This window comes from Lepidothrix coronata, unplaced genomic scaffold, assembly GCF_001604755.1.
Source record: "Lepidothrix coronata isolate B3197 unplaced genomic scaffold, Lepidothrix_coronata-1.0 Scaffold12, whole genome shotgun sequence".
NCBI lineage: Eukaryota > Metazoa > Chordata > Aves > Passeriformes > Pipridae > Lepidothrix > Lepidothrix coronata.
In genome coordinates, this window is record NW_016690192.1 from 6,947,852 (window position 1) to 6,966,774 (window position 18,923).

The 18,923-nt window shown below is 47.3% G+C and overlaps 1 protein-coding gene across 4 annotated transcripts in view; it reads left to right on the plus strand.

Annotated features, from left to right (window-relative positions):
* Window positions 1-18,923, plus strand: part of PDE4B (phosphodiesterase 4B) — a 174,557-nt gene that overhangs the window by 128,209 nt on the left and 27,425 nt on the right. For 3 of the 4 annotated variants that reach the window (XM_017805474.1, XM_017805476.1, XM_017805477.1), the window contains one exon: window positions 17,283-17,395. In XM_017805474.1, coding sequence (XP_017660963.1) covers window positions 17,283-17,395 — 113 coding nt within the window. Of the gene's footprint in view, window positions 1-17,235; window positions 17,396-18,923 lie in introns of all 4 variants that reach the window. The other variant, XM_017805481.1, reaches the window with a different exon arrangement.

Consider the following 18,923-nt stretch of genomic DNA (forward strand, 5'->3'; position numbering starts at 1 on the left):
TAAGCTTAGCACTTAATACCAAAATGGCTCTAAAATGTCACATTTTACAAGCAATGTATTTTACTTTAAATACCATATATTAGGTTGACAAAAGCAGGAGATGGGCAGAGCAATCACTGTGTTCTCTGAAAAACCGGTGTTTTCTGAGAAGTGAAAAAGCCAGCCTGTCTTCCTGCTCCCCTTCCCTCCCTCCCTGCCTCCTTCCCTCTCTGAGTTTCAGAGAATTGACTGAAATCGTGGCCCTGCTGTTACTGACTCAAGTACAGGACGTTTGGATGCACACTGGGACAGCCTGAAAGGATGTGGGATATGTGTCTGCTCTGTGGGGACTGTCACCCACTGCACTGAGCACAGTGGGGGGTCAGTCCTGCCAGAAAAAATTCCAAGAAGTAAACATACACAAGTGCAGGATTTGCTGGAAATCAGCCTTACTGGCATCTGACAGCTGTGAAATCTTTTCCTCCGTTTCTTCCCAAAGATACTCTTGAAGAAGAGAAATCCAGATACAAGTTTCCAGTGTAACTGGAGTGTTTTCTGCTTTAGCAGTAATACTTTATGGGACATGGTCTCCATCCAGCTCCTGGTCAAATACGTGTGCTGGGCCTTCATCTGAATTCCAGTTCTTTGGGCAGGGTATTTCCCAAAATTCCTGTTACTGAAATGTCACGAACAGTTTGCAGCTTCCTGAGTTTCACTGTATTGCGTGAAACTTTGAAATATTTCCACCCCCTTCCAGTGGGAACATACTGTCCAGGTAAAAGCCAAGGAGCTGTAACTCGCACTCTATAGATCAGGAAGAAGAAAGTGGAACCCAAGCAGAGATGCTGCTCACACTACATTTGTCAGCAGCAGCTGCTCCCTCCAAGCCACCCTTTGTAACACTTCCAAATGTGGTCGGCTCAGCTCACTGCTAGAATGGCTTTTAGAGCACGTTGCCTCAAGTGGCAAGTCGTGTGCTGCCTGAAATCAGATGTTTCACAGAAATTGTCTGAATTGCATTGAATTGACTGCACATAACGAATGACAGTGTGAATGACAGTGCAGAGACCTTGGCCAAGGTTAACATGAGTTGCCTCTGTTGTGCTGCTAAATGTAAGAAATTCTGAAAGGTGCCACAAAGCATAAAACTTAGAGCACAAAAAGCAACCCCTGGAATAATCCACTGCAGGCCAACCCATAGCTGACCTTCAGTGGGGAACATTTCCATTTCCATTTCCATGTCCATTTAATCTGATATTTGAACTGAGATTGTTAAGAAGGGGTCCCTTTAATGCTGACATTTTGATTTCCTTGAACTCGGATTGAGGTGCTTAAATAAATGTGTTTTGAGGGCTTTAATTAAATGTATTTTGAGAGTGAAAGGCTGTTCTTACCTCTGCTGGCTGTAACCATTTCAGGAGTGATTACACCTCCAAGTCTGCCTATCATTGCTGGGGTCAAGTTTATCCCCATTTGCCCCTTCAAGACACTTCTCCAGTGTGAACAGCCTGATTCAGGACTAAGAGCCCAGGTTAAGGAAAGGACAGGAAGTCATATATGACCTAGACCTCCAGCTTTAATCACCTTTTGGCTAAAATGATTCAGATACAAAAAAAACCCCACAAATACATTATTATCTGGTGTTCTATAATATCAGTTTCTCATTATGGATAACCAGGAAATTAATCTGATGTTGTCCCTCTGGCAATATTGAGGAAATTATGGTCCAGTTCTGCCCCATGTCCCAAATACACCTTTTAAAAAGCTGGTAAGCAGGATGTGATGGCCTGAGCTTGCAGGTGACACAGAGGCGCAGTGGAGATCAGCACGTGGAAGGATTAATATGGAATATTAAAAGCTGTCAAAACAAATGATGCTGGTTTGTAGGATCCTGACATCTCCCTCTTCCTCCCCACCCTGTTCCCCGTGGGACTCACTGTGTGATTTTAAACAGATTATTCTAAAAGGCTGTACGTGCACTTTGGTAAACATAAAGCACAGTGAGTCACAGCACGAACAGCTGAAGTTGTGCTGAGGGAGATTAATACAGATGATTAGCACAGGGGATGTTTTAGCTCTGCTGTCAACTACTGCAGGCCTCAGGAGTTGGAGTTCTGTGACTCGAGGCTCACTGTGAGTGCCCAGAGCATGTGGACATAAAAAAGTGAATCCACGTGTCTTGGGGTGCTACCACAGAGCTCTCTGGTCACTGGTTTCACATGTGAAACATTCTGTATTTTCAAAAGAGTATCATGAATTAAGAAACAGCTTTTTTAATTGCCTGTGCTCTGAGATAATTCAAGGTCTTTCTGCTGGTTCTGCTCTCTGATCCTCAGTGAGCAGCACTCTGACTTCCCACAGTGTCCTGCGGTGCAATCGCAGATCAGTCGATAGGGCTTACTCACAGTACCACTGCACAACAAAATATGTCAAAACAGGCCATTTTTTGCAACATGCTGCATTCTTGAGTGACTCTGCTCAGTGCAAATATCTCTGGGTTTCAGCTGTGGGATGACAGTCCCAGTCATTTCTTTGAGAGGCAAAATAAGGGCAGAAAGTTCAAATGAGGTAAATCAGTGAGGTTGACATTTACCCCTTGGGTACATAAAATATCTATTGTAGGAAAACAGATTAAAATTCCAAACTAAATCAGTTTTTTAAGCTTCCATCCTAAAGGATAATGCTTTCAAGTAATTACATTTAGCCATGAAAAAACCACCATTTAATTATATTTTATAATTAATATAATTTAAATGACTGGCATGGTGGCTCAAAACATAAGGGATGACTCTATGTCCTGTCTCTCCATGTCTGCAGACACAAAGGGTGATAATGTATCTTAAAGAATTCCTATGGATTATGGTTGGGATGCTTCCAGGACCCACATTTTTAACTTTCATTTTGAAGAACTTCAGGAAATTAAATTGAGAGGAAATGTAGGACAATTTTGTGTTAAGTTGTGACCTTTTAACCTTCCCAGGAGCCAAGGAAGCTGATTTAAACAGGTCTGACATTCTACCAGTGTCCTGTTCTACATGACTGTGGTGACATGGGTGGCCTTGTTGTGACCCTTGTTTAACATTTCTGAATAATTTTCCTCATGAAGAGCTAAGGATTGTTAATAAACTTTGTCTTTCCATCTAATGCCAGTGGCCAAGTGGAGCTTTTCAGGTAGATCAGCATCATGCTTTGAACTTCCAGGATTCATCCCTGAGGTTCCTCTTCCATTTCCTACTCCAGTATTTGTTTCACCACAGGGGACTTTCACTCTTGACTGGCTATTTAGGCCATAAGTTTTATTATCTCCAAGGTAACCTCGTTCAAAACCTGATTTCATGGCTCCAGATAGGCATGTGGATGAAAGTAACACCTGGATTCCGGGGCAGATCCAAGCACAGACCTTCTTGCTTTTGGTTTGCAAAGCTCTTGTGAAGCGGTGACACAGAGTATGCTTAGTGCTTTGCACCTTTCATGCTTTGAGGTTGTTTTTTCCTCTTGTTGAACTAAAATCGTTGCTGTGGTCTGTCTGGAGAGTTCCTCCCGTGTCGCATGCCTGTTGTGAAAGTCAGCTCACGGTTTCGGAAGGAGGAGTTTTCTGTGCAGCAGCAGAGGTGCAGGCACGTGGTTTTGCACAGATATGTGCACAGAGAGAGCTCGGGATGGGCACTGAGTGGCTCTGGGGGCTGATGCGGGCAGAGCCCCTGCGCTGGCATCGAAGCCTAGCACGAGTAGCGCTGTGCAGGAGTGAGTCCTTGGATGGGCTGCGGATGAGCCAGCTCCAGAACCGGAAGCTGTCTAGCCACAACAGCACAGCATGGTGCCCCACCTAATTAAGCCTGTTGAAAGGTAGGGCTAATTAGTTTAGGTGGAGTGCCTTGTTAGCACAAGGATGTTGCTTCCAGGATTCAAGTTGGTTTCCCTGCACGTGGAAGCTCCCCAGCCCTCTCGGAGCCAGGCCGCATGTATGAAGGGAGATAATGCCTGGCGTGGCACAGGTAAATCCTAGGTGGATAGCTGGGTCATTTCATAATCATATCCTGCTTTTTCTGTGTCTTTCTCACACTCGTGCATTCACATGCGCTCGAGAAGAAAACACTTCTACTCACACAATAAAATGTTCTTGCTGTGACCCAGCCTGGCCTTGTTTAGCTAGAGAAACAAAAACACAGTCCAGGCACACCGTGATTTGCAGGAAATTGGGGTTGGGATTTACAATCCTTAGGCTCAATTCTTACTTCCTTCTGCAGCCTGTCCAAGTGAATGGGCATCGCCATCCCAGCTCTCTGGGCTGTTTTCACTGCACTTTGAGGACCATGTTGAGTAAAGTCATGATGGGGATTCATTTAAGTTAAAAATTCACCATGACCTTGAAAATTGTGATCTGTCTTCAGAAATGTGTTCAAAGCGTGTGTTTATTTCCTCACAAAACATCATCTGACAAATCATTTTTAGTGTTCTCCTTGCAGATCTCTCATTTGCGTGGACTGTCCATCTTCTAAACTCTTTGACAGACTCTTTGTAGGAGAGGAAGTCTCTTGCATTGTATTTTTCCTCCTGTCTTGTGATTAAGGCAAGAATCCTACAGGACAACAAGGAATCAAGCCTGGTCAGTAAAACAATAATGTGCCAAACCTTATGTTTGCTCCCTGAGAGAACGATGGAACTGATGAATCTTTCCCATTCATTTGACAGGCCAAGATTAGATTCTGCCCTTCTTGCCGTTTCTGTTTCTCCCTCTCTGTGGACCGAGGAATTCCTACTATGCAGGCAAATCCCGTTCCCAGATTCCCCGGTGATATGGCTGCTAAGTGACATCTGACGAGATGCTTCCTGCATTTTGTTACTTCCATTTGGCACCATAAAAACACTGTCACTTACCCTTCTGATTTGTGGCAGCTCTGCTGCATTGTTCCCTGCACGTGGCTGCTGTGGGGGGAAGGACACTGGGAAACACTGGGAAACAGGGACTGCCTTGTGGTAAAACACTCCATCCCACCCTACAGGAGACGGTATCTCCAATCTAAATCCTTCCTCAGAACTTCTCCAGTTTTCCTCCTCGTTAGCATTTCAGATTAAACCTTTAGGCTTATCTCCAGATCAGAAATTACCTTTCTGGGAAGCTTCATAAGATTCTATCAGCCACCTTAAGGTGTTCTTAGTGTTTACACCTCATTTTTGCACCTCATTGTCATGCAAAAGGTGCAGTGTTAACTTTGCTTTGGGAATCTGCATCTTTCATCTCTGTACTGTAGAGTCTTCAAAGCTGATGTAGAATGTAATCAGACACATGAAAACTCACAAAATAGATGTAAGAGTGCTTTTTTAGTTTTTATTAGCTGACTTTTTATTAGCTAGTCCTTTCCAAGTGTTTTTGATGCTCTATCTCAGTTGAAGAGAGATATTAGTATTATTTATTCCATGGAAACAAAGATTCATGCTGCAACATCTTCTGTGCTCCACTGCAATGCCCGCTGAAGCTCTTGTCCAAGCAACATTTGGGAAATCCAGTTCTTTGCAAGGCAATACTTGAGTAGCATCATCTCTCTGTTTTCTTTGCTCTTTTTCAGTCTGTTTTTAAGGTGTCTGTGGGGGTAGTTCTTAGCTGGGGTTATCTGACTGCTGGTTGCCTCTGCCATGTCATCCTCCTCTCCTAGAAGGAGAATCCCATGTCACTATCCTCTCATAGAAGGAGCTGTGCTGTTGGCACTCCTGGTACCAGGGAACACTGACCACTGCCCTTGGAGGCCTGACTGTGCTGGGAAGTGCTGCCTGTGGGCAGCCACAGCCATTCCCACAAAGCCTGGCAAAACTGAGCGCCTTGTCCAGCTCTGGCAGTAATCAACCACAATCACCCCGTCCTGCACTAATTGCTGAGCAATTGCCTGGTTCCTGCTAACAGTCAGTGGGCTGCTCAGTGAGTTGCCAGCCTGTGGCAGTCCTTGGTGACCTGATTCTCATGACCTGGGTGGTGATTCACCCCAACCAGTGCTGGTGGGTACAATCAGGACTTCTGCAGGTTTGTCCAGTTCTGCCTTAACTGGCTTCATCAGGGCTTGGCTCATGCTCCAGGCTGACCTCTTGGTATGAGCTTCCTTGAAATGCTTCATTTTTGCTTCAAAACAGTGGCTGGGCCCCCATGACTGATCTCCTGCCGCTCACCTTGGGGTGTGTTACAGGAACTGGGATGGAAGCAAACTGGGAGGGGGCAAACTGGCCAGCACCAGGGCTCTGCACAAACTCATCTGCTGCTGAGGGCTTCCGTTACTGCTTGGTCTCAAGACTCTGTCATTATCATAAGATTAATTTCACCCCACTTCAGCCACCTAAAAATTATAGACCAATCTTAAGTGATGGCTGCTTTTTGAAGAAAACAAATTGCGAGCTCAGGAGCAAACTATCCTGTTGTGCAGGAAGATCAGGAATTTAAGCAGAAGCCAACTTGGTGAAGTGAGGAGCTTCTTAGCGAGTCAAAGTGCAAAAAAAAAAAAAAGGCAAAGATTGAAAAGGACTGGGAGCAAGGGAGGCATGGGAAAGTGTTTGGGCATGTGGGGTGAGTTGGACTGACCAAGGGCTGATGGAGCTGTGACTAGTGAGAGGACTCCAACATGGGTATGGAGTAGGGAAAGAAAGATCAGTAGAAGTGTTGATCTGTGGATGAAACAGCCTTGTGACAAGTCATACATGAAAGGCCGAAGTACTCAGTGTCTTTTTTGTCTCAGTCTTCCCTGAGTCCTCACCCAGGCCCTGGTGACCCTCCAGCCTGCTTGGGAAGGAGAGGGATGGAGGGCAGTGAGGGAGCAGCGGGTTAGGAGCAGCCTAGAGGAGGTGGATGTGTTCAGGTCTATAGCACTAGACAAGATTCAGGCTGGAAGAGGTGGGTCATGTGACTGTAAGGTCAGTGTGTGTCATTCAGGAAAATTGTGGTGCTTGGGAAGATCTGTGTCAACAAGAAAAAGGTCCATCTTTGAGAAAGGTGAAGGGAATCCGGGGAACTACGGACTACTCAGACTCTTCTTATCACTGGAGAGGTCACTGAGGGTGTCCACTGGAGTCTGTTTCCAAACACAGAGAGGACAAGAAAGTCAATTAGGAATGGTAGATGCAGATTTTCCAAGGGCAAATTGGACCTGAAAACTCCGACCTCCTCCTCCAAGGGCTGTGGGGATGGCCTGGCTGTGGGGACATGGACAGCTGTGGGTGGGTGTACCTGCTGCAGTGAGCACTTTGGCACCATTTCTCTCAGCATTCCCACATGGCAGTGAAGTGGCGTTGCCAGACAGACGGGCTGTTGACAGGGCTGGATATTGCTGGACCACCAGGCTCCAAGGATGGTGATGAAGGCTGCGTGTCCAGTTGGTGGCTGATGACAGGGAGGGTGTGGGGTATCTAACAGTGCCCTACAGCTACCTGAGCACTGGTGGTGCTGATGATTAGCTGGAGATCGTCCTGCAGAGGGTGGGAGAGCAGGTGACCTCTGGAGGCCCCTACCAGCCAGTTCCTGTGACTAGGGTAGAGAGGTAACTTCTACAGTTAGTGGAGAGTGACAGGCACCTCCAGGGGGGTAATTCAGCCCATCACAGCAGTGTGCTGAGAATAGACCAGGATCACCCCTTGGAGGTCCCAGCCACTTTCCACTGACTGTGCGGGGAGCTTAGGTGATTAACTTTGAGATGGCTAAAGATAGCTGCAATGGGCCCCCCCACCGCAGTGACATTTCTCCAGCCTGCAATTGGAGGTGCTCAGGTTACACTGCAGCTGGCTTGGGGCTGGTTGGTGTTGACTCAGAAACATCACTGCTACTATGGCAGTGGGGTGACTCGCAGACGTCTGCTGCTCTTCACGTCGCAGCCGAGTCACGCTGCAGGCATTCCTCCCGTCACCAGCAGCCTCTGCCTCGGCAGAGACATGAGCTGTGCCTTCTTCCTTCTTGGGACGGCGTGAAGTCTTTTGGTTTTGTGTCATTCCCTGAAGACAGGAGGTTTTCCTTTCTCCCTTTCATCCTGCTTTCCATAGTCCCTGTGCCTTCACTTGGTAAGGCATCTCTGCTTTCTCCCCAGAGTTTTCCAGTTTGAACCTGGATGTGTCCTCGGTGTTCTTGGCAAGTGCTGGCTTAATCACTGCCTTGACGTCTTCAGCAGTTTTGGAGCCGTTTTACTTGGGACTAAGTTTTCCCAGCAGCCTTTCTGGGCAGCTGAAATGGTGTGTCCCAGAAAGGACCTGTCTTTAATTAGGGAACTTAGAATGCCAGGCTTCTCAGCGGTGCAACACAAGAGTTTATTTCTCCTGCTCCTTGTTTTGAAAATAAAAGCAGAAATTAAAAATGCCCACCAAATCTTGGCCATATTTTGCCAAAGGCTGTAACGCCTGTCAAACACTCTCATCACCAATTTCAGTCTCACACATTCCTGGCAGCACCATCTCACTCATTTCCTGGCATTTTTCGCAATTAGCAGTAGAAAGCTTTCACTTCAGTTTTTTGTTTCTATCTTCCTCTGTCATCTCTGAATGCAGCCTGAATACAGGCTTCATTGTTTCTGCTGCTTTTGAGCCCCTGTTAGGATTTTGTCCGCGTTTACCCACAGCTGGATCTTCTCCAGTGCCACCTCCTCAGTGCACCCCTACCAGTGGCTTTGCCAGTTAATCCTGTCACCTCCCTCTACAGGGATTTCATTCGCAGGCCTTTCTGACCACATCTCATGTATCAGCGCTGGGTAACAAGAAAACCCTAGGTTTCTAAAGTATTTTTTTTGTTCAAAGTGTTACTTTGAGCCAGGTCCCTGTTCATTTGCATGCAGTGCCCGTGCCCGTTCCGGCTGCAGCAGCCTGTCTCCTGCCGTGCTCTGGCTCCCGCCAGCCCCGCTCCACGGCTCTCCCTGTGCCCGCTGTGCTGGGCACCCAACAAGAACCCTTTGCTCTTACTCCTACCTCCCCTGCAGACCAGATGAAAGCTGCAGGTGTGAGAAATGTGAGAGGGGGCAGCTAGAGTTACTGGTTGGACCAGAGTCCCAAAAATACGATGGGGCAAGGGGAGAAGGGCAGGCTCGTCCATTTGTTCGGGAATTGCTCAAGAACGGACTGGCTCCACCTGTTCCGCGGGTGCTGGGGCTTTGTGCCTTTCTTAGCACATCTGCACTTATCTTTGCAAAAGATATAATTAGTTTCATTGCACACAATGAAGTGGTGGGGAGGAGGGGAAGCGCATCTAAATGCTCTGGTGTTCCCATGATTTTAGATTACTCCTAATTCCAGCCCCGCGGTCCAGCGGACTGGGAGTGCGCAAGTGTCCGTAGACCTACAAGAGGGAACATGTTCGGGCTCTGGCAGCATTGCTGGCATGTGTAGCATTGGGTGGTTCTGCTGGATACATCTTGCTTTCAAATAACACCTTGTTTTAGGTGCATGTGTAGCTTTTATGCTTGAAAAAGAAATTGGAAATCTGTTCCATAGACTCCCTGAATATTGGAAGATTCACAGGATATCTATAAAAGAAACCTGTAATTACAGGATACAGGGATTTTTCAGTGCTTGCAGTTTGTGAGTTGGTACTATCAGACCTTTTCATTACAGATTTTAAGTGAATCCTGGCAGTTGTGCTCTGTGCTTTTGATTTTGTTTCTTGTGCATTTTCAAACCCATCTATAGAACAATTTTCTCAGATCTCTTTGCTGGATCTGTTAGAACAATGGTTTAACTCAAGGAAGTAGCTCTCTGCTCACGGGTAGTCATGAATGCACTAACAGGATACATTAAACAAATAAATCAGTTGGTGTCAGTTATTCCCTTGGCATTGTCAAGGATAAATATGTAAATATGTCCACACGATCTGTAAGCAACCGCAGATCCATTAGGGAAGGCAAAGGGTAAATGGCTGACAGCCTGCACAAGGCCCTATTCTATCAAGTTTTGGCATGTCCTGTGTTGATAAACCTGTTTTACTGAACATGCTCCTGGGTTTTGGAGTGATGCTACACGCTGGCTGATAATTATTGCAGGGCAATATTAGTTATAATGAATCTTGCTTTCTGAGGTTAAAATAGCCATTTTCTGTTGTTGAAAGACAGGGAGCACCTTTGGCCATCTGGATCTGTGGTCCTTTTATCTAAGTCAGGACCACATGGGTGCCTTGTTAAATCATGCAGACCACCATTCCTTCTCCTTCTCCTGCTTCTTCCCCATCTCTTCTCCTTCTTTCTCCTTCCTTTTTCTGTCCTTTAACCTTCATCAGGATTTAAGTTCAAGCAAGTCTCAGCTGAAGCACAGGTGGGTTCAGCTGATGGATCAGCTGGGATGTGAGGCTCCCACAGAGAGGGCTTCTGCCACCCTCCTTAGACAGGAACTCTAGTCAGTAGTCAAGGAGTAAGAAACATAAATGAAGCCTTCAGTAACATTAATAATATCTGTCCACTCACCAAATAATAATCTGCCATTCCCATGATTAACTAGAGAATCTGCCTTCTCAATCTTTTTTGTCATCTCTAATAATGACAACAGTTATGATAATCTAGAATAAATATATTATGATTAGAAATTAGTTGTCTTCAGGTCTTCTGATAAATGCTAATTCTGGGCTTAGTCCTCTATAGTCCTTAATGCTGAGTCTTCTGGCTTCACCTGAGAATTAGGTACATTTTAAAATTGCACTCTTAATGTATTTTCCAGTTGGGAGTGTGGGAGCTTCTTGCCAGACATTTCCTAAAGCATAGTTTTCAGTGCCTGCAAGTGGTTTCATGCATCAGGATAAACATTTACATGTTCCCATACAAGGACATGAGGACCCCAAAAGCCCCAGCTCTCCTAAGAGTGGTGGTGGAACTCGGTCACCAAATCTGCTCATTATTGACCTAATTCCCTGGCACTAGTGAGAGGTAGGAAGCATTTTCTCCTGCAATACTTATATTTTCATCTTTTGTTTTTTATGAGTGTTAATCTGTTTCAGGTTTTAAACAAGTGGCTGTGCATGTGGAATAGGATGGATATACTGTGCTAAAGTTTGGAACACTGCCAGAAGCTGCAGTGCCTTGCTTTTAGTCTTCCTTGTAAAAGTTTCTCTTGGAATTTTTCATCAGCCCTTTTTGACAGAGACTATTAGAGGGTTTTTTAAGTCTTAAACTCCACATGCCTAAGGTTTACAAGGAAAGTTGTGATCCATTAGAAGTAACTGTTCCTTTTCTTTGCAGAATTAGAAATTAAGTCTTTTACCAGCACAGTCAGTCCATAATTTGATCTTTAAGAATTGAGAAGAGCTGAGTTTATAAAGATATTGGCAAATATTTGTATTCAACATTTCTTATCCACCAAATTGGACAATCTGTCCCCAATATTGAATCCTCTTGGGAATAGTAACCTCTAGATCATGGAAAGCTTACATATTTTGTCACTTGCAGTACTCTGTTGAGCAAAAGGAATTGCAACTCCTCTCCAATTTTTTTAACTTACCTGTTTGGGATGTGGTATTTTGACAACTCTTAAAGCTTTTAAAACTTTTTAGCCTTTATACTTTCTGCCAGAAGCAAGACATGGCACGTCTTAAAGTCTTTACTTAAAGGGACTGGGATGGCAGGAGACAATCATAAGGGAATCAGGAGAGAGAAAACAAACCCCACTTTAAATTTAAGCGTTTGGATCTAGTTTCAAAATGTTTCCTGACTTGGGTCAGCTCCTGTATCAGTTGAGGGCAAAGCCATCATTCCCTCCCACAGCTTGGGGGCTGGAGTCTGCCCCACCATCTCACCGTGCTGCCACATGGCCATGTGGCATTTGGTCACCGGATGGGGACAGTGGTTTGTGGGTAAGAGAGGAACCAGGCTGCAGCTGCAGATAACATTGCCCTCGTGCTCAGAGATTTCCTGGCCAGCTCTGAGCTGGGAGAAGGATGGCACAGACGGGGTTGGTGGGAGAGTGTTGGGCAAGAGTTTGCCATATTAACCCCCCTTCTCATCTGCAACACTTCATGGGCCTCCTGATGAAGTGTGTGTTTGCTCTTGTACTGAACTACTCCCAGAAAAGAGAATGATCTCCAAATCCTTTCACTTTCCCAATATTCAAGAAGAAAAAAGCCTCAAGTTCATATTTATTAACAGCTCTCACTCTTTCTATTTTTACTGAGCACTGGTGAGGCCACTCATCAAATCCTGGGGTCAGTGTTGGGCCCCTCACAACAAGAAAGACACTGGGGGGCTGGAGCATATCCAGAGAAGGGAACGGAGCTGGGGAAGAGTCTGGAGCACCAGGAGTGGCTGAGGGAGCTGGGGGGGGCTCAGCCTGGAGAAAAGGAGGCTCAGGGGGGACCTCCTTGCTCTCTCCAACTCCCTGACAGGAGGGTGGAGCCAGGTCGGGGTTGGGCTCTGCTCCAAGGGAACAAGGGACAGGACAAGAGGAAATGGCCTTAAGCTGTGCCAGGGGAGGTTCAGGTTGGACATGAGGAGGAATTTCTTCCTGGAAAGGGTTGTCCAGCCCTGGCACAGCTGCCCAGGGAGGTGGTGGAGTCCCCATCCCTTCAGGGATTTAAAAGCCATGTGTATGTGGCACTTAGGGACATGGGTTAATGATGGCCTTGGGAGTGCTGGGGGAAGGGTTGGACTCAATGATCTTAAAGGCTTTTCCAACCTAAATGATTGTGAGAGAAAAATGAGAGAACGGACAAGTCAGTAAATGGGAAAAAGCTTCTAAAAACGGTCTGCTAAGTCACTTCTCTAGTGAGAGATACTGTGTCTTCCATCACCTTACAGAGCTGAAAAAGAAATAGATGGCAAAAAATACCGAAAATGCAGTTGTTGCAAAATACTGGCACATAACTGAGTTGCATTTCAGTACATCAGAGCGTTCCAAGTGCCACTGGAGAACATGAAGTGGTGTGCTGCTTCTGAAGGATCAGCCAGTCTGTCCTCAGAGGGACTGGCAGAAAGTCAGGTCTTGTGATGAAATGTCACCTCAGTTCCTGCTAGATTGCCACCATGATCAAAAGGCCTGCACAAACACCATTTAAAAACCGAAACTACCTCCTTTCATTACTTAGTTCCCTATTCTGTCTCAGAAATGATTTCATGGTAAGGCCCTAGAAAAAAATGACAAAACAACGGTTATAACTTTAGGGGTTAGGGCTTGGTTATGCAACACCCAAATATAAACTGAAATGTGATACACTTGAAGAGGCATCATGTAGGATTCCAGGAGACCATATCCAGAAATTGCAGGACTGTTTCCGTGAGTGACCGTGTGCCTCAGCTGTACCGGGAAGGTTATCAAAGTCTGTGAGTGAAGAAGGTTTAGGAGTGTTTCTGGCAGAGGCCGTTGCACTGCTGATGTCAGTGTGATGCTCACATTGGATTCAGGGAAAGAACATGTCATGTAGCATCTAAACTTCTGTTTACTGTTTATGTGAATCACTGTAGCAACATAGATGCCACTCGGTGAGAGAATCCCAGGGCACTTCATCTTTGTCCTCTTCTCTGGAGCCAGGCTAGGAGAGCTGGGAGTGTTCAGCCCGGAGAAGAGAAGGATCCAGGGAGACCTTAGAGTCCCTTTGAGTGCCTAAATGGGCTGAGCTGGAGAGGGACTTTGGGCAAGGACCTGGAGGGACAGTACAAGGGGGAATGGCTTCCCACTGCCAGAGGGCAGGGTTAGATGGGATAGTGGGAAGGAATTCTTAGTGAGGTTGGACAGGGCTTGGAGCAACCTGGGCTAGTGGAAGGTGTCTCTGCCCATGGCAGGGGGTTGGAACAAGATGAGCTTTAAAGTACCTTCCAACCCAAACAATTTTGTGATATCCATGAATATTAAATATTAAGAAAGCTAGAAAATGTTCATTATTCCCTTTTAAGATCATTTCCACACAAAATTTTTATATTTGTAGAAGAACAACTTCTAACTAGCCTTATACCTGCCTGTTATTTTTGGGTAGCTGTGTATCTTACATTTCCCAGGGATTTGGAGTATGTATTTTAATTTTACGCCCTGTTTTGGAAAAAGCATCTACTGCTTAGCCTTATGAGTGGAATCCTAGAGTATCCTTTCACAGTTTATTTGTAAACAGTCACAACAAGTTAACAGAGAGTTAGTGCACTAGCCAGGGAGGGCTGGCTTGATAAGAATTGGGGTTTGGGTTTCCGGGTCGATTGTCTCAAACTGCGTCACTTGGTGACTTTGGGGGACAGTTACAGAGTTTCTAAGAAGGAGCGAACTTGGGCTCTCTTCCTGCTGTCAAGGAGGATAGTGTCTCTTCTTCTGCCTGCTTGTCTAATTTCTTGAAATGGGTGGGAATGTGGTATCTGTGACGTACTTACTGACCAAGCAACTGGAGCCAAAATCAGCAGCAGGTTTAGAAATGACTGACTGATGACCACGGAGGGCAGGGAGAGAGGAGATGCTGGAAGGCACTTGCACATCTTCAGAGCACCATTTCACCAGTCTTGTTTGCTTAAGAAAATGAGTGAAAATAAATAAATATTTGGATAAGTCGAAACCAAAAGACGCCTAAGAAGGGCTACCCAGGGATGCAGGTGATGCATTTCTGCTGGGTCCCAAGACCCAGAGGGAGCTGTGGGCAGTGTCAGAAAAAAAAGCAAGTTCTGAAATAAAATGTTCACGGTGCTTTTATGTGGAAATCCACTTCTAGACTGGGACAGCAGCAAAACTCACCCTTTTTTCCCCTTAAAATGATATTTCATAAGAACTGTTTGCTCTCACTTTAGTGTGACTTTGCTATTGAAATGAGATATTTTAAGTGGAAGTTTTTGTCTGCATTTAAATCGTTAATCTATTAGCCTCTAAATATTTTTAAAGAAAAGGCCCAGGCAAATGATAGTGCTCATGTTTTACATTACTAAACCAGGCTGCAGCCTCAAGGGACCCACACTGTTCACAGGAGCCTCACTGGAATGAAGCAGAAAGGCAGAAACAGAAGGAAGGAGGGTTCTTCTACACAAGTGTCCTAATACACTCTGCTAAAAATTCTGAAAAACATTGCAAATGTATACAGTATTCACTCTATATTTGTTTCATCTTCTGAAAGCCAAAAAAAAATATAAAGTGTTTAGAGTCAAACCCTCTTGCTCTATACCTAAGCCTCGAAGTTTCCTAATTCATATTGATCTCCTTAGTATGTAATAGCTTTCCTTGGTTTGGTGTTTTTTTTTCTTTTATTACAAAAAACTCATATTACAAAGTAAGAGAATCTCCTGAACCGTTTTTCAGCTCTAGGGAACACAGATCCTTCGATATCAAGTGTAAATTTTTATTCCTGGTCTTGCTTTGTCCTGATGGTTCTTTTGGAGGTGAAGATTTGAAGCAAAGTGACAAGGGCAGTGGGTACTGCTACCCCAGCCCTGGGCAAGGCTGGAAATCCCCCAAAAGACTAATATTAGGGTCTTGTGCCACAGTATCTGTGAACCTGTTCCTTCTCCTCCTCAGGAATGCACAAATGTTGTGGTTCTTCTTCCTGAGGAGTCTCAGAGCAGGAGAACACAGGAAGATAACACAGTATGGTTCAGTATTTAAACATATGGTCTATAGTTTGTCTGAGGAGATGTTTTTTTTTCCTATTCCCTAACTCATGATTTAGCCTGTTTAGTTTTATCGATCTAAACATTTTCTGTAACAAGGAATTTGAGTCCTTCGAGTTCAACATGACAAAGTAGCTGATAGAAAATATGCCTGTTAGAAAGGAAAACACACCGAGTTCTGTGTGTTTTGGCCATTTCTACTTGCTTTTTAATACATGCAGCACAGAAATATGCAGGAATGAGATGACTTGTCGTGTTTGGAGCTCTGTGAGCACAGAAAAAAAACCATTAACTTTCAACGCCAAAAAGATTTGGATTTACAGAACCCTTAAAACATGTCTGTGCCGAGTTTATTGCTGAATTATCCTTTGGCAGCATTTATTTTCAATATTTAATGTATAGTCTCTACCCAGTGATGTCCATTGCTTTATGGTGAATGATGGAGGGGATGTGTCCTTAGGAAGGCAGATACCAGCACAAAGTGTGGTTCCTTCTCCCAGGAACACGAGGGTTTGGTAGGGAAGGCAGGGGTGCGCATGTCTGGAGCTACAGCGTGTGTGCTATAGAGCAGATCCTTCACTGAGTGTGTATCTTAACAATTCTGACCTCTGATGTCACTGTTACCTGCTCAGCCAGTGCCATTAGAAATGCTGAATCCATTAACTTTGACAGATTTATGGGGTAAGCATATGTCACCAGCATTATGAGAAGCAGTTACATTCATGGGGAGATTTTATGATTCACTGTATCCGCTTATGTAAACCTTAACTTTTACGCCGAGAGCCGCTCGGGAGCATGTTGTCCTGCTGGCAGGGTCAGGGAGCACAGCTCGGTGGGAGCAGGGAGCAGGAGCAGGGTCAGGGTGCGGGGCCTGCTGGGGAGCACAGCAGAAAGTGGGACCAGTGGGGTGTGGGGCTGATGGGCAAAGCTGGGAGGGAACAAGGCCAGCAGAGCTGGGGAGCCAGCGCTGACAGGGAGCAGGGCCAGGCAGGGTTGGGAAGCAGGGCTGCTGGGACTGGGGAGTGGGACCAGGCAGGGCTGGAGAACAGGGCTGGAGAGGTTGGGGAATGGGACTAGTTGGGATTGGGAAGCAGGGCTGATGGGGAGCAGAACCAGGCAGGGCTAGGGAGCAGGACTATTGAGGTGCAGGGCTGTTGGGAAGCACGACTGTTATTGGAGAGCAGGACTGTTGGAGAGCAGGGCTGTTCAGGAGCAGGACTGTTGGGGTTCTGGGCTGTTGTTGGAGAGCAGGGCTGTTGTTGGAGAGCAGGGCTGTTCAGGAGCAGGACTGTTGGGGTTCGGGGCTGTTGTTGGGGAGCAGGGCTGTTCAGGAGCAGGACTGTTGGGGAGCAGTGCTGTCGTTGAGGCTCAGTGCCGTTGGGGTGCAGGCTCTGGCAGCTGCAGGTCCCGGCCGGGCGGGGAGCGGGGCTGGCTCAGAACCATCATCCCGGGCGCGGGCAGCGCGGAGCGGCGGGGGCGGCCCCAGCCCCGCAGCAGCCGGGACGGGGGGGCCGGGACTGACGCTCCCCGAGCCCTGCCCGGCCCTGCCCGGGGGGCGCGCGGTTCCCCCCGTGCCGCGGGGGCAGGGCCGGGGCGGGCCGGGGCGGGGGCCGGGGCCGGGGCCGGGCCGGTGCCAGCGGCGGGCGGGGACTCGCTGCCGGCGGCCGGGACAGCGCAGCGGCGGCCGCGTGATGAGGGAGCGGAGCGGCACCTCCGGCGGCGCTGGCGGCGGCTCGGGCGGCCCCGCCATGGACAGGCGGCCGCAGCGCCAACCCGAATACATGTCCGTGTGCCTCTTCGCAGAGGAGCCCTACCAGAAGCTGGCCATGGAGACGCTGGAGGAGCTCGACTGGTGCCTGGATCAGCTGGAGACCATCCAGACCTACCGCTCCGTCAGCGAGATGGCATCTAACAAGGTGAGCCCATATGCGGGACGGGGATGCGCAGTGGGCATGCAGGACAGGGATGCGGTGCGGTGCGGGGCACGGCAGCCCGATGCCCAACCAGTCTGCGCGTCTGTCCAGGACGGCAACTCCAAGTTAGTGTCGGGAAAGGGGGTGTGTGGAGGCACGGCCAGGAAAAACTTGCAACGGGCGGCGTGGAGAGAGCGATCCGGGGCGGTGAGGGGAGAGCGATCCGGGGTGGCATGGGGAGGGCAGTACGGGGTGGCGTGGAGAGAGTAGAGTGATCGCTGCCATAGGCTCATTTCTGAGAATTAAAGAGGTTTCAGTTATCGCTGGTCCCTTGGAGCCGACATGACCGGGAACACTGTGCAAACGCATTTACCAGCTTACCACTCCAAAAGTCAATTAACTTCATTGTTGTCTGTCCGTAATAACGGCGAACTGTCAACATTGTGGTCCGCGATTTTATGGCTGTTTTGGCTTTCGGTAGCGTTTTAATTTGGTTTTTAATGCGCTGGGCTGGCTCAGCATCACTTGGCAGCACATGTTGAGGGTGCGAAGGGAAGGATGGTGCACAGGGAACGATCTCTGAGGGCAGCAGCTCTTTCGGGGTTTCTAATGTGAGCGAAAGGGGAGTTGTGAGTTTTTTTGCGAAGAGTAAAGTGCTGAAGTGTGTTTAAAGTCAGGAGGAGAGCAGAGTCCCAGGAGTATCCTGAGAAGCAGCAGAGAGGGAGGAAAGCGAAACGCAAGGTCTGAGCGCCTGTATGCAACTTCTGGGAGCTGATGTTCCAGCCCCGCTCCCCGCTGGATCCGGGCTCCCCTGCATCAGCCCAGCTTCGCTCCCGCATCTCCCCGAGCCCGCCCGTCCCTCGCGGGGCGGCCACTGCGGGCAGACTGCTCTCCCTGCCCCGGGGCCCGGCCGCCTCCCCGCCGCTGCCCGGGGCTGCCAGCAGAGCCGGCACACCCGCGGGACGGGCTGGCAGCTCCCAGCCCTGTGCCTGCCTCTTCCAAGGATCCAAGACAGCGGTTCCAGCCCCGCGTTATCCGCTAAAGCGGTCACAGTCCCACATTCCCAGCCTGATCCCGCTCTGGCTGTGGGATTCAGAATGCGGTTTATGCCCGCCACCTCCACGTCTTTGCCCAACTGCCGTGGTTTTAAACCCAGTTCTGCACGAACCCCATGTTATTATTATTTTTTTTCTTAATTGGAAATTACTGAAATCAGAAATGCTGAATCATAAACTGAGTTTTTGGAAAATAGTTAAGCAAATAAATCACATGTTGTTTTAGCTTCCTCCTCTGGTAGTGATTACCACGATGTGCAGGGGCAAAGGAAGCAGTAAAAGTTTTATAGGTTGAGCTTTCAAGAAAGGAATATTATTTTTTTGTTTGAGTTTGTGTTGAAGGAAGGCCGGATGAAAGTTGAGAAGGGTTTAGGCTGCACCTCCAATATGGACACTGATGCCCTTCAGTTTGAGGTTACTTATTTTTGCTGAGTGACAAATCTGGACTTGTGAAGGTGAAAGATTTAACTAAATTG